The sequence below is a fragment of the Phodopus roborovskii genome, unplaced genomic scaffold, assembly GCF_943737965.1.
Source record: "Phodopus roborovskii unplaced genomic scaffold, PHOROB, whole genome shotgun sequence".
In the NCBI taxonomy this organism is placed as follows: Eukaryota; Metazoa; Chordata; class Mammalia; order Rodentia; family Cricetidae; genus Phodopus; species Phodopus roborovskii.
This window is the reverse complement of record NW_026126514.1, coordinates 18293925-18307922: the sequence shown is the minus strand read 5'-3', so window position 1 is coordinate 18307922 and position 13998 is coordinate 18293925. Positions and strand designations below refer to the sequence as shown.

General features: G+C 47.4%; 2 protein-coding genes across 2 annotated transcripts in view; one reads left to right on the top strand and one right to left on the bottom strand.

Moving 5' to 3' along the window:
- The window catches only part of Abhd12b (abhydrolase domain containing 12B), a 66970-nt gene extending 54591 nt beyond the window's left edge, over positions 1-12379 (bottom strand). Inside the window, exon 1 of the mRNA XM_051196057.1 lies at positions 12193-12379. Coding sequence (XP_051052014.1) covers positions 12193-12379 — 187 coding nt within the window. The remainder of the gene's footprint in view (positions 1-12192) is intronic.
- The window catches only part of Nin (ninein), a 96736-nt gene continuing 95000 nt past the window's right edge, over positions 12263-13998 (top strand). The window contains 2 exon segments of the mRNA XM_051195942.1: positions 12263-12420; positions 12804-12850. Coding sequence (XP_051051899.1) covers positions 12378-12420; positions 12804-12850 — 90 coding nt within the window. The 5' untranslated portion in view covers positions 12263-12377.

Sequence of the window (13998 nt, the reverse complement as noted above, 5' to 3'; positions counted from 1 at the left end):
TCCCATCCTGTAGATCTTTCGAGAGCTCCACTTCATTTCATGCATGGCACTTCGCATGGCCAACACACCTGTGTCCTCTGCAGGTATGTAGCTGTTGTTGAATCATCTCTTTTTTGTACACTGTGTTAGATAGTTAGGAGCAAGCTTAAATTATCAGCCAAACTGTCACGATTAATAATGTGAGCTAAGGGTCCCGACAAAGAGGTCTGCTACATGCAGCAGCCCCAGGAATATATTTGGAGGATGATTGTCAGGGCTCAATCCTAGAGTCTGTATATGACTAATCTGCTTTAATTATCACAACGCCAGAGAACAGGGCTGTCCTCAGAACTGGCTTATGCTGGAAAACAAAACAAAACAAAACAGTGCGTGGACATATTTTGCAGACTGCAAAATCACACCCAGAGAATTAAAGTGAGATGGCATTCCCCTGGGCTCCCAACCTCTGTCTCCTGCTTCTCCAGAACTTCTGCATTAAGAACCACGCTAGGAATAGCTCTACCCCTATGCTAAGTGTCCCTGGTAGGGCACATCTCTGAAATCTAAGTGTCACCATATTTTAGTTGGACAAGAAAACTAACCCCTGTGTGCTTGCTTTCTGTAAAGACAAGGACCATTCCGCCTCTCAAGTGAAGAATAAGGCAACCACTATATGCAAAGCACTTAGAATGAGCCTGCTATGGAGTGAGTGCTATGGACAAGCGTCATTTCAGCATGTGTTCACACAGCCAACACATCACACTCATACAATAAAACATTGGCCACTGGACCACTGAGCCATTGCCAACCCCCCAGACTGGGAGTAGGTTGCTAGGGAGTGCACAGCAAGGTCATTCAAAAAGCTAGATGGGACAGTGTGACAAGGTGAGTGTCATGAGCTAAAGAGACATTTAATGACTTGTGGTTAATTTACTCTGAATAATGCATTGAAGCGAGGACTCTCCACAGCTTTGCTTGGATTAAATGCCTGTTTGTTCCAAGGCTTTCTCACTGGTCAGTAAGTGTATGGCATCAGCAGTGGAGTTCTGCTCTCAACAGTAGGGTCCAGTTTTTAACAGGTTCTGCCCTGTTCTGGTTCCCGCTATTCTATCAACTTTCCCCCACGAAGAGGTCAGCGGATGTCTCCCCCCTCAGATTAGGGCACCAGGAACAAACCAAAGTTCCATGCCATCAAAATACAACTTGAGAAAACAACAGGTGTATTAGGCTTATTTACAGAGCATGGCTGAGGGGTCACTTACATGAGTACGGGTGACCCCAAAGTATCTATACCACCAAAAAGTCTCATGGCCAGCCTGGATGAAAATTTCCTTAGAGATGCATAGATGGAGTTCCTACTTCAGTTGGCTTTCAAAGTCTATAAACTCTGGCATCTTCAGATACAAGGAGGTCATGTGTAATTAGGACGGAGCAACACACAGCCGGCTGGGAGGTTTAAGGTGCAATGACCCTCCCTTATCCCTTCTATGAGAGAATGACTACAGTCCACAGGCCTCAGCATGAGGCTCTCCTGCAAGCAGTTACAGCTGCTCTGCTGAAGGTAATGGCTGTCATGCTCAGAGGACAGTGATCTACCACACTCGCCCAGCTTGACAGAATTCTGTACTTCGAGTTTTGATTGGGCTTCAGGATTATTACACACCACAGAGCTTAAGACACCTACCAGACAAAATAGAGTAGATTTCTCTGTGGTAACAATAGCAAAGCCTACATTTCAGTGCTTGAAATAACTGTCACCACTTGCCTATGTTCTTGCCAAATCCATGGAGGAGATGGGATGCCCTGCTCCTTATGGCTCTGAGGAACCAGGCTGGTGCCTCTAAAGGCTCCTTAGACATAGGAGCAGAAGGAATGGAGTGGTACAAACCATACATTAGCTCTTAAAAGTTTTTTTTTTTTTTGGCCTGGAAATGTCTATCATGCAACTCTTATTTCATTGGTCAAAAAAGTCATGTGGTCATGCCTGGGTTTATAAGTACTTACACACTTCCTGAATGGAAGTGCCCCACATGTGGGGAAATAATAAGATAAGCTACCAGAACAAGGAATCGATAGAAAATAGAAACTTGTCTAATGACATTGTAAACAGCAAAGGGTTGTTTTTTTCTCTTCAACAGGAAGTCTAGAGGCAGATGAAGCCCAAGCTAGAGGGTTTAATGTTCAGTAATCCATTGTATCTCTATTTCTACTATTAGTGAGTTATATTAGTGTTTTCCAGAGTCCCAGCTTACTTTACTTTGGGCTCATAGGCCAGAATTAAGTTATATACCCATGACTGAGACAGTCACTGGGATGGAGAGTAAAGCCACCTTCTAACACGAAAGTGTATTTTCCCTATCTGTACAAATAGTCCCCATCTTTCTGTTTGGCTTTTGTTTTTCTTTTGCAGATTGTGCCTGTTACACATACTCAGACTCTTAGCTTTATTGAGCCAGGATGTCACAAAGTAGGTCACCCTGGTCTTGAACCTTTGGAATACAGGTTTGCACCACCACACCTGGTAGCACTTCTGGCTTGTATTGGCAATAGGGCACTGAGCTGTTCACGTGCCTGTGACACTAACACTAGGCTCTGCTATGGGAGGATTGAAAGCTCAAGACCAGCCTGGGCTACACAGAGAGTCTGAGGCTAGTCTATCTAGAAAAGGGATCTCAAAAAGAAAGGACAGGAGGGGAACAGGAGAGGAGGGAGGGGGAGAGAGAGAGAGGGAGGCATAGGCGGAAACACAGACAACAGGAAAATATAACCTGTTTGCACCACTTCTGGAAAGGTCCTTTGTTGAGAGTGTAAACAATGCGGAACCGCAGTGTCCCTTCACAAAAGCTTTCGCCTATGCTTATGCGGTTATTCACAGGGGACTAACTGTGGTCAAATAAAGAGAGCAAAGCTGGCATTTAATAAGGAAGGATCGTTTACCTAAGGGTCATGGAAATTAGAAACTGCTCTGGGCTGATATTACATCCATCTCAAAAGCACTGACCAAAAGAATCCACCACTCCCTTTGAGGTGACCCCTCCATTATACCCAAATATTGGTCATCGGTTCAATCTTCATTGTCCTTATCTGTGTACCTGTCTGTCTCGGCCTCTAAGGCTGAAAATTTAAACCGCTTCGTGTTTTTATTCCTCTGCATGATAGGAAGTAGTCATAGCTGAGACCAGTTGTTCACTGTGTACACCGAGCCTATCCTAAGTTCTGAGGAAATTAGCTCTCACAAACAAGAGCCTGGAAGGCATGTGTTGATGTCTGTGTTTGCTAGATGGAGAGCATACAAAAGTTACATCAGTTGACTAAATGGACACACAGAGCAGGATTTCCAGTGCAGGCAGCCTTATGGGTCTGCTTAGCAGTGGTGAGCCTGATACACTTCAGACATACGAAGGAGAACAGGCATGAAGAACAATCGATATCAGCTTCTTTTTGCACGGCCTGCCACCCATGCTTGTGTCTGACTGGTGTCTGACTTCTAGTGTTGTTCTCAACACTTAGTGAGAAAGGGAGGGACTGGGAAACAAGGAAAGAAGGGAGAACGATAATGCCTTTTCCACCCCTCACTCCCCCTTACTCTGCAGTATGCAGGAGCAACTTTGTTTCTGCAACCTAAGTGTCACTTAAGATAGGAGAAACTGTCAGCGTTCTGAGACTTAGAGGTTCTCACAGAGAAAAGTTGACGTGTAACATTGTAACCCAGCAAAGAACCTCTGCTGGCTCTCTAAGTTGCTTGAGTTTGGAAACAATGTTTCTCAAAGAACTTGTGTTTTCTTTTTTTCTCCTTTGACTTGTGCTTTTTCTTCTAATTGTGTACAGTTTGAAATGTCAGTGTAATGAAGGGATGCCAATTTCTTCTTGGGCATATTGATTTATTTCCTTAAAAGCAACTCAAGGTCATGAGTAAATGAATGGTAGTAATGAAGGGCCAGGAAATGGCCACTGTCAGTTGATGGGACTGTTACTCCAACATCCTCTTTGCAAGCCGCATGTTACATTAGACAGATAATAGGCTTTGGACATGAAAAGCACTGTGTCCCTCCTTGCTTTCAGTACAATTATCACAGAACGCCGCTCCCCAGGATTGTTCCAAGAGATTTAGGATAACAGATCCGGTCTTCAGACTGAGTAGACTGCTCCACAGCAAAGCAAAACCATCATGAAATGGAGGGACTGCACTTTTGCTGGTGTGTTCTCATCCATAAGGGATGTTCAGATTTTCTGTTGTCGATCCTGTTGTTTGGAACCCTATCTGGAGAGCTGTGCTATGTGTGCACACATTCACGGGGGTAGGGGGAGTAGTGTGTGTCCACATGGCGCCGAGGGTTTCACCACTGTATGTATGTTTACAAGGGTTCTGGGGGTCCAATTCTTCTTTGTTTTTGTTTTTGTTCTCTGTGTAGACCTGGCTGTCCTGGAATTCATTCTGTAGACCAGGCTGGTCTCTAACTACAGAGATCTGCCTGTCTCTGTATCCCAAGTGCTGGGATCAAAGGCCTGTGACACCACATCCAACTTTATTGCTAATTTCTTAAAAGACTATTCTTTTTACTGATGCTCAAATCTTTCTTCAGCATCTCCCCCCCACACACACACACATCACTTCACAGATTCATTTATCCCAGATTCATCAAGATGCTTCTTGAGTCCTTCCATCTGGCGGAATCCAAAGTACCTTTTAAAATGTTGCTTAAATACCCTCCCCTTTCATGGATCTCCAGGCAGAATTAGAATTACTTACTACTTATCTTATTCGAATCTGTGTTCCTGTCTTAAGTCAAGGTTCCTAGAATCACACTCTGAGAGGGGGACATCTGGGGGAATGGGAATGTTCCCAGAAGAGGCCTGCAAGTGAGTGTAGGAGGCATGAGGAGGGAAAGAGACTAAGCAAGGGAAATAATTTAACTCCCAACCCCAAGGGAGCATTTTGATTGCCCCTCCCCCACCAGCACTTCCTGTTCTTACCTAGGTGCCGATTGGCCCATGAGTGTCTCCTGAAAGAGAGTGGTAGATGCAGGCCTCTGGAAACAGAAACATGTTGGAATTGCTAGTAAAACGACCTCAGAGCAATATTAGCCATGGGCATTTTTGTATTCTGCCTGGGAACCATTGCATCCCAGTAGTTACTGTGGATGCTGAGGCATGGGGGAGCAAAGACTTCTTAGTCATCCCTCCCACAGTCAGACTATCATCCTCTTGCAGTTGGTCAGGACTTACACAGCACTGATTGACTGGAGTCAAAAACTCCCCACGCAATGATCTGTGGCTTCTGATCATTTTGCAGAGACCTCTTTCCCTCACCCCAGTGGTTTTAGCTTAATTATAAAATTCATGGTTTATGGAGTTTCAGAACTGAAGGTCCAACTTCTCTTCCTGGTACAGCAACTCGCTCAGCGCATCTCTTCCAAAATTCCAAGACAGGCTGCTTGCTCTGTTCAGTCAAGATGCCAACCCAAGACTCATTTCTGAAAGATCACAGTCATCACCATTGCCAAGAGACGGAGTTCTTGGCACGCAAAGAACCTGGTTCAATCTGAGATGCCAGATGGTGATTTCAACTTCAGCTAAATTCCTGCTGAAAAGTGTTTGAACTGCAGATGAGAAAAGCTTCTATGACAAATTTCCAAGTGTGAGAAGCTTCAGAGGAAAACGGCAAGTGTTGAGACTCCCCCAACCCCCAACCCCCAACAGCCACATGCACAAGTTCCTCAGAGCCACTACTGGCATCTGTGGTCAAGATTCCCACAAAGATGCCTTTGCTTCTAAGTGCACTGTGGATCCCAATTGATATTTCCTGGGGTTGACTGGGTCCACAGAAAGCAAATGCCATTGAGTTCATAACTTGTGCTTTGGCCGAGAGTGTCCCCACAGCTTCATAGACTGCCCTTCCCTCTCCAACTATGGCACCATCCTCGGTCCAATTGATCATCTGTATATTTCCCCTCCTTAAACACCATCAAGCCATAGGGGACCTGGCATCTCTTTTGCAGGCTCTTCATGCCCACATCTGCACCAGGACTTTTGGTTGGTTCTTGCAACTATTGGGATTTTACCTCTTTACAAAGAATTGGAAGCTTCTGAAAGCTTGCTGCAGCCTTGTGTTGTTAACTGCCAGTGTCTTATTGATATGGGAGAATAAAAGTCACCCTTCCCTGACTTAATTTAGAGCCAAAGTTGAGGTGAATTTATGTTCCAGAATTCCTGCCAATGTGAGGTTAAGTAACACTGGTACTTTGCCTGAGATAATAACCTTATGGAATACCTTCTCCCTCACTCTGTCTTGCTCCACCCCACATACCACAATACATTGTCCCTTTTTTTCTTGACACACACACTAATTATCCTTAATAAAACTCAGGTACAAAGCTTCACCTCCGAGACTACCAAGATGATTCTGGACAGTGGAACAATTCTGGAGTACCACACTATTATTCACAGGGCAATGATCTCTAGAACAAGGGGGTATGCACTCCTATTCCATCAATCCTGATCTCAAAGGGCCAGCTGGGAATATGGGTCAGTTTGTGAGAGGCTTGCTCTGCAAGCATGAGGGCCAAAATTCAGGTCCCCAGCACCTCATAAAAAGCATGAGGTGGGGGGAAGCAGAGAAGGAGGACCTTCCACTCACTGGTCAGGAAACCAAGCTGAATCGATCAGCTGCAGGTTCAGAGAGAGACCCCCATCTCCAAATATAAGTTGGAGAGCAGTTGAGGAAGCTGCCTGAGATTGATTTCTGGCTTTACAGTCACATACGTGTGTACATTTACATGCACACACACGTGAACACGTACCTATACATATACAAAGACAAAATTCTAACTAGGCATGTACAGGCTAGTTAATAATGGGAAGTCTATTTGCAATGGCATTTGTAGAGACAAAGAAGCCAGGTAAGTACAATCCTAGAAGCGGTCACAGGGGTCATTAACAATCATTATGGACTCTGGGCATCACTGGCAAGAAGAGAGCATGGCTTTGAGAGCGGGTGACAGAGCTTTGTGAAGATAGCTGTGTGACAAAAGCTGGTCTCTGCAGCTGATCTCTGGAGGCCCTACGGGGAGGGAGCTGCATACTCCTGCTTCCCATAACATTTGCCAGTGACCCCACAGGATTCCAGGTTTGGGGGGAACCTGATCACAGTCATCAAGGATGTGCTCCAGGGGCACAGAAGAGGTAGAGAAGGGCAGAGAGAGGATGCAGAGGGACAAATGGGTGTATACCTACCTATCACAGACACAAACACACACAGACAGACAGACAGGCCTGCCTTAAACCAGGTGAAAGGTGAGGACCATCACCCAAGGTTATCCTCTGACCACCACAGGCACATCAAGGCACATGTGTGCATACAAACATATACACACACCTACACACACCTACACACACTCCACACACATACATACATCACACACATACCACACATTCCACACCACACACACACACACACACACACACACACACACACACACACACACTGTTCTTGATTGTGGACCTTTTAGCAGATGCACACAAACAGACACTTTTTTCCCTCTGTTGGTCTGTTTTCCTTCTGCCTTACTTGTTAGCATTTTGGGAGACACTGAGACAGGCTCCATAGTGAGGGAGAAAAGACCCTTAACATCAAGAACCAGACAAAGTGCATTTCCATTAGAGTCTGAGTATGGCATCTGGGCACCTCAGCTTTGGCTCTAATACAGCAGCTTCTGAGACACAGAACTTTATGTAAATTGAGCATGACTCACAGAGCTCACTGTCATAAAGATGAACACCCTTTCACCTTGGAAGTTAGGTGTGCAGAGCCTCACCATTTCTGTCCCAGTAGAAAGTGAAATGCAAACCAAAGGGTTCCATGTTGCTTTAGGTAATGCCACATCTATCTGATTGCACCTTCATCAGACTGTGCAAAGTGGCCTTCATGATTTGGATTACTTCCTGCTGTCCTTATCACTGGGGGTAACGATCTCCTGTCATTGGCCTCATTTTATTCCTTTCATAAGGTCATTACCCCCTGCATTTCAGATTTGGACTGGTGAGAGAGTAAAAGGAAAGATTGCATAGTTATTTCAAGGCCTTTGAGATTAATCATGGAAAGCAACATGGTCCTCAGGATGCTGGCAGGGGCTGATGTGAGTGGGATGGAGGATGGATGAGGCCCAAGCACCCTCCCACATTTCCTTGGAGGACCAGCATATCACGGATGCCATTCCATCCTTGGTCCCTGGTCTTCTCTGCTAGGCTCCCTGCAGATTCAAAGGATAAGCAAGGCAAACTTAAGCAGCTTTCTAGTTGTTTCTAGCTATTAAAATACTGTATAGTGGGCTCCTTCCTTCTAAAATTTTAGATTAAAAAGTACTTTTGGAGGGAATTGGAGAGATGGCTCAGTGGTTAACAATACTGGCTGCTCTTCCAAAGGACCTGGGAGCAATTCCCAGTACCCACATGGCAGCTCGAAACCCCAGTTCCAGGAGATCTGACACCCTCATACTAATGCACATAGAATAAAATTAAATACATTTAACTTATTGGAGAGGTGAGGAATTTAGAAGATGACAAGCCTTAAATAATGATACTATGACTTTGACAGCTTGCATTCTTTTAAGGTAGCTATTTGGTTCATTCATAAACAGTCCTGGGAAGTAAATGCTATGGGAACAGTCCTAGGCTTGGGGTCAGACACATCCACTTTGTCATCTTAAGCACAGCAGTAGCCATCAGTCTACATGGCCAGTATGAAGACAGATGGGCTACAAGCAAAAATACAGAGCAGGAGCCATAGAATTACACAAACATAAATGAAAAACTACCTCACTGGTTTTAATATTGAGTAAATGTTGAAAAGACAATATTTGGGGACATAATTGGTTAAACATGTTAAACAATTTTATGTGTTTACTTTATCTTTTAAAATATGGTCATTGGGAAAAGTTTGAGCTACACCTGTGACTTACATTCATTTCTACTAGACAGACCTGTTTTAAGTGGGTCCCCAATTCTTGCAGAAAAACTCAAAAGTAGTCCCATTTGGAAAAACATTGTTTTCTATTCAAAGATCTTTTATTTTAAGAGAAGATTTTACAAGGCTAAGATCCACTCCCTTCTCTCTGCTTGTGTTCTTTCTTCTCATCTGGCTGTTGGATCTCCTGGTCCCTGGCATGCATCTCTGGAATACAGACTTCTCAACCCCTCCCGGACACACACACACACACACACACACACACACACACACACACACACACACTCCTTTCACCACCTAATCTCCTCTGAGAGAAAGTATGACATCTCTTTCATTCACTCAGCTCCTGAGCTAGCCAGGTTTGGGGCTATTCTGTGAAGAAGACTTGGCTGGGCACGGTGACACAGACCTTTAGTCCTAGGACTCAGGAGCAGAGGCAGGTGGTCCCTGTAAATTCAAGGTCAGCCTCAGTCTACAGAGTGAGTTCCATGACAACCAGGGCTATACAGAGAAACCCTGACTTTAAAAAAGAAAGAGAAGGAAGGAAGGAAAGAAGGGAGGGAGGGAGGGAGGGAAATAACACAGCCAGCTGTGATACAGAGATGGGTTTGTTGAGTTGGGCTAGAACTGCAACTTTTCCCTAACTGGGGGCCAGGCATCATTCTTTAAGTACCAGGAAGTAAAAAGGTTACATTCTAAACTCTTCTCCCTTCTTCCTGTCTAATTATTTTCACCCTCATTCCCATCTCCCCTCTCTACTCCCTCTTCTTTTTCTCTAATTCATCTTAGCTGTCCTGACCCTATCTATCACTTATAAAATTTCCCAATGGTGTGGAAGCAGGAGGATAAGGCTCTCCAGGCAGCCTGGGGAACACTAAAGCTGGGTGTGGTGGTGCACACATTTAATCCCAGGACTCTGGAGGCAGAAGCAGGCAGATCGATTATGAGTTCAAGACCAAACTGATTTACATAATGAGTTCCAGGGCAGCCAGGGCTACACAGAGAAACCCTGTCTCAAAACAAAACAAAACATAAAGTTTCTTCAGGAAGGAACAGAGTGACATACTCTGTCAGGGCATCTGCTTCAGCAAACCTTTTGAAAGTTTTAAACCCCTGACAACTCCAGCCCAATACTGTAGAATGTAGCAGAAAACAAACCTCAAACGAAGGTTCCAGGCTCCACTAACAAGGTTCTGTAAAATGAGAATTAAAGTCAAAAGCAGATAAACTACAACAAATAAAAGGTGCAATTTAGCTTGCAATGAATATTACCTCCAGGCAAGTGTTCATATTTCTTTTCTTTTTCTTTATATTGCTACTGCTAAGCAATAGGCTGGTTCTAAGGGAAGCCTTTGGTTTTTTTGTATGGACTAAGACTAATCATCCACCCTGTGGGACCTAACACACCGGCACAGGTGTTAAAGAATCTGCTTCACACGTGCTCCCAACAACCCTGAACCACCCAGCAGCAATTGCCTGGCTCTATGCTGTTCCCTCCTCTGTGGCAAGGCTGGAGACAATCCCAGCACTAACTCCACCCCATCTCATTCTTTCAAAAAACCAGTATTGCGTTTTTTCTAATTACACCATCCTTAGCAATCTGAGCTTCCTCCACAAGCAGTGAACACTGCCTCCAAGATCTCTGGCCCCAAGAACCACTGCTTTGAACTAAGGCACTATCTCATTCTCAAGGATCCTTGGTGGTTACAGGGGCGTATGGAGAGGTAACCAGCACGATGACTCTGCAGTGGCAGAGACTGGGCAGAACAAGGAAGCCGCCTCCTCACCCATTCTCCAAGGCTGTTGGCTGTTTGAGTGTCCATTGAGCATCACTCTTGTTCATGACATCTCTGTAAGTATCCTTCTGGTAGTGAGTTGATGAATGATGTTGACTAATGGAATAGCAGGTTGTAAGTTTCTAATGGGCTGAAAGGGGAAAGGGGCATGAAATGCCCCTTGTTTCCAAGATGCTCTGTGTTGGAGAAAGTTTAGGATTTTTTAGACAACTGGCTTTGTTATATGTGTTTCCTAAATTTTGAGACAGCTGTAGATTCACGTAAGGAATCATAGAAAGAAAGCCTCTAAATGCTTTATTCAGTTTTCTCAGAACTGTAGCACAATACAAGCAGAAAATAAGGAGGTAGGCTATCTTCAGCTGGGGCCCCCACTAAAATCTCTTACCAGTTTCATAGTTTTGGGTTGTGAGCATTAAGTTCTAGGCAGTTTTGCGGCATATGTGATGTTCTTCTGAATCCTAGGTCTGTGAAGGGCTTTTTGTTGAAGCCCTGCGTTTCCGGACTTCCAGCTGCCTGCTTTGAAAAAAACTTTATGGTGCCTAACCCCTTAGGGACTTCCAGCCTCCTGGCTTTTAAAAGGCTGTGGTGTCTACCTCCTCAGGGTGCTTGTCATGAAGAACAGGTCACATCTGTTTCCAAAATCCTGAACTTTACAGTTTCCTTTCTGTCACCTAGATTTTGTCTGATGCTCTTTCGGAAATAACTTGTGAGTGTAATAACGCAGGCAGATATTTCTTCCACAAGGACCATTCTTGGATCCCAGGGAGGCATTGACTCCGGCCTACAGCTCTCTCCACCTCTAGCCTGAATTTGTGATCTTCTTTGACTAACTGTGTTAGGATGTTTAAGAATGGGAGGAGAAAACCGAGATAAGGTAGCACTTTTGAGGGTGCATGGGAGAAAGCTGTAGCCCGGGCGGGTACCTGCCCAGTATCCTTGATGGCCCAAGGACCACCAACTCCAAGAATTTTCTGTTCTGCACGATTGTGACAAAGGACTGACTGCATCCTCAGAAGGTTATACAAGGGCCAGGACATCTACAAGGATGTGGGGCAGCTACAGATACATCTAGAAGTGGTTGGAGGTCCATAGGGCTCAGCGCTCTACAGGGCCCTTTGCTCTTTGGGGCAATTTCCCAGGACCTTCGAAGGACTCTCTGGGGCTGGGAAATCCAGGGTCGCCTGAAGGTTATAGTGGTACCTGAACTTCTACTTTAGGTCTATCCGGCTGGGTCTTCACTCTTCAGAGGCTTGTGGGCCCTGTGCCAAACCACCAGGTGCTAGCGGATGCCTCTGAGAGGAAAAGGAGGTGTGGGCTAGGGACCGCATGGTGGTAGTGCCAGCTGGTGCACCGAGGGGACCTTGGGGTGCTGAACCCGCACACAGAGCCAGGGCGTTCCCAAGTTCAAACCTCTTAGGCAGGGGTTCGCACCGCGGGCTCACAGCCGCCACCCGCCCCTCCCTCGGCTGCGGCGGGAGGAGGAGCCGCGCCCTGGCCGGCGTCCCCTTGACTCCTCCCTGCGCGGCCGGGCTCTTCCTCCCCGGCGGCCCGATCTCTTGGTGGCGGCGACTGAGCCGGGAGTGAGCGCGCTGGGCGCGGCCGTTCCGTGTCGCCCGGCGGAGCTCAAGAGCCCCGAGGTCATGGTCTGTGCTGTGGCGCGGGGCGCCTGAGCCCCGGGACTCGGTGAGCGACAAGCTTGGGGATCCCTGGGGATCGAGCGACCTGGGAGAACGCGAGGCCTTGGTTGCCCACGCGCCGTCTGCTTGGGGACCCCGAACGTCCCGCGCCGTGCAGACCCGCAGATCCCGGTCCAGCACGCGGTGGCGGCCCGGGAGGGGCGCTGTCGCCCGCGGGTGGCTACGGGGGAGGGGGAGGGGCCGCGGCGACGGCGGGGGCGGGGGATGAGCCGGCGTGCTTTTGTGAGCACTGGCCCCTTACATATGGAAATGACGCCCGCGCGGGTCCCCAGTCGCGTCCTCTGGAAGGACGCGTGCCCAGATCGGCGGCGCGGGCTGCTCGGTGTCGCGGCGCTCGCGGGGCCCTAACAAAGCTCCCTTTCCTTGCAGAGCTCCGGAGGCGGCTGGCGCGGGCGCTCCCCAGAGGCCGACGGAAGGTAGGCGAGGCCGGCCGGGCCGGACCACCGATCTGGTGTGGGAGCTCTGCGACCCGCGGGTGGGCAGGTGGAGCGGGGACGCCGCGCGGGTTGCTAGGGACCTGGGCTGGCCCGCCCTCCCGCCACACCTCCGCCTGCCAGACCTGAGGCTTCCGGAGCTGAAAGCTGTTACCGTGCCTCGCTCCAGCAGCGGGCAAGACCCGGAGCGAGCAGAAAGGGATCTTGTTCTGTGGGTCGAGGCCACTCAGGCAGCCCCGAGACCCAGAAGCCCTCGCGGGGAGCCCTTGGGTGTTGGCCTGCGCCTCCCGTGAGCGCATGGCTGTTTGGAGTCCTAAAAGTGGAGATTTTAAAAGGTGCGTGGGATCCGTGCAGGTAGAGATTTTTGGGTGCAGCTGGCAGGAAAGGGCGACGGTGCATTTTGACAGTTGCTCTGAAAACTCGATCGCCAGAGCAGAGGAGTGTGAAATGAAGTGAGGAGTAGGTGTAGGTGGGGAAGAAGTATTCGAGACTCGGGTCTGCACTGCAGTTCCATCTCCACTCCCCACGAAAAAGGCAACTTTTGGAAACCAGCCTCCGCTAAAAGCTCTCTGTGAAATTGAGAGAGACTGGAAGGGGTGATGCTCCCAGCCTCAGCCCGGGCAGACCCGGCAAGGTGCAATTGAAAGGAGAGCTGGAATAGTGTCCTGCCACAGATCGTGTTTCCATTCAACTATTATGAGACAGTCTCATCGTCCCTCACCTGGGACAGACCCTTTCCAGGCTCTCAGGAAGTCTTGAGAAGGCTTTCCATGCAGCTCAACCAGAACCGATTGTGTGGTTGTCTAAGGAGCCACGGGAGTTTTTTTAGGGTGCTCCTCTTAATCTCATCATAGCACCGGAGCTAGGCACCTGGGAACACGAACTGCTCTCTGTTGAGTTCTCTGAGATGTGTCACGTTAACATAAATTTATCTATTTGCATGCTTCCCGAGGCCTAACAAACCACAAGGAAATACTTCGGTGACATCAGTGTAGCTTATTCTAGGGTCTTCTCCAGTGGTAGCATGGGTTTTTGCAAGCTGGCCTGGAATATTAGTATGTCTTGCTGTGGAATTGAAAGTAGCTATGAAATATCCAGACTGTTTGCCTGCAGCGTGCAAGGCGGCCTGA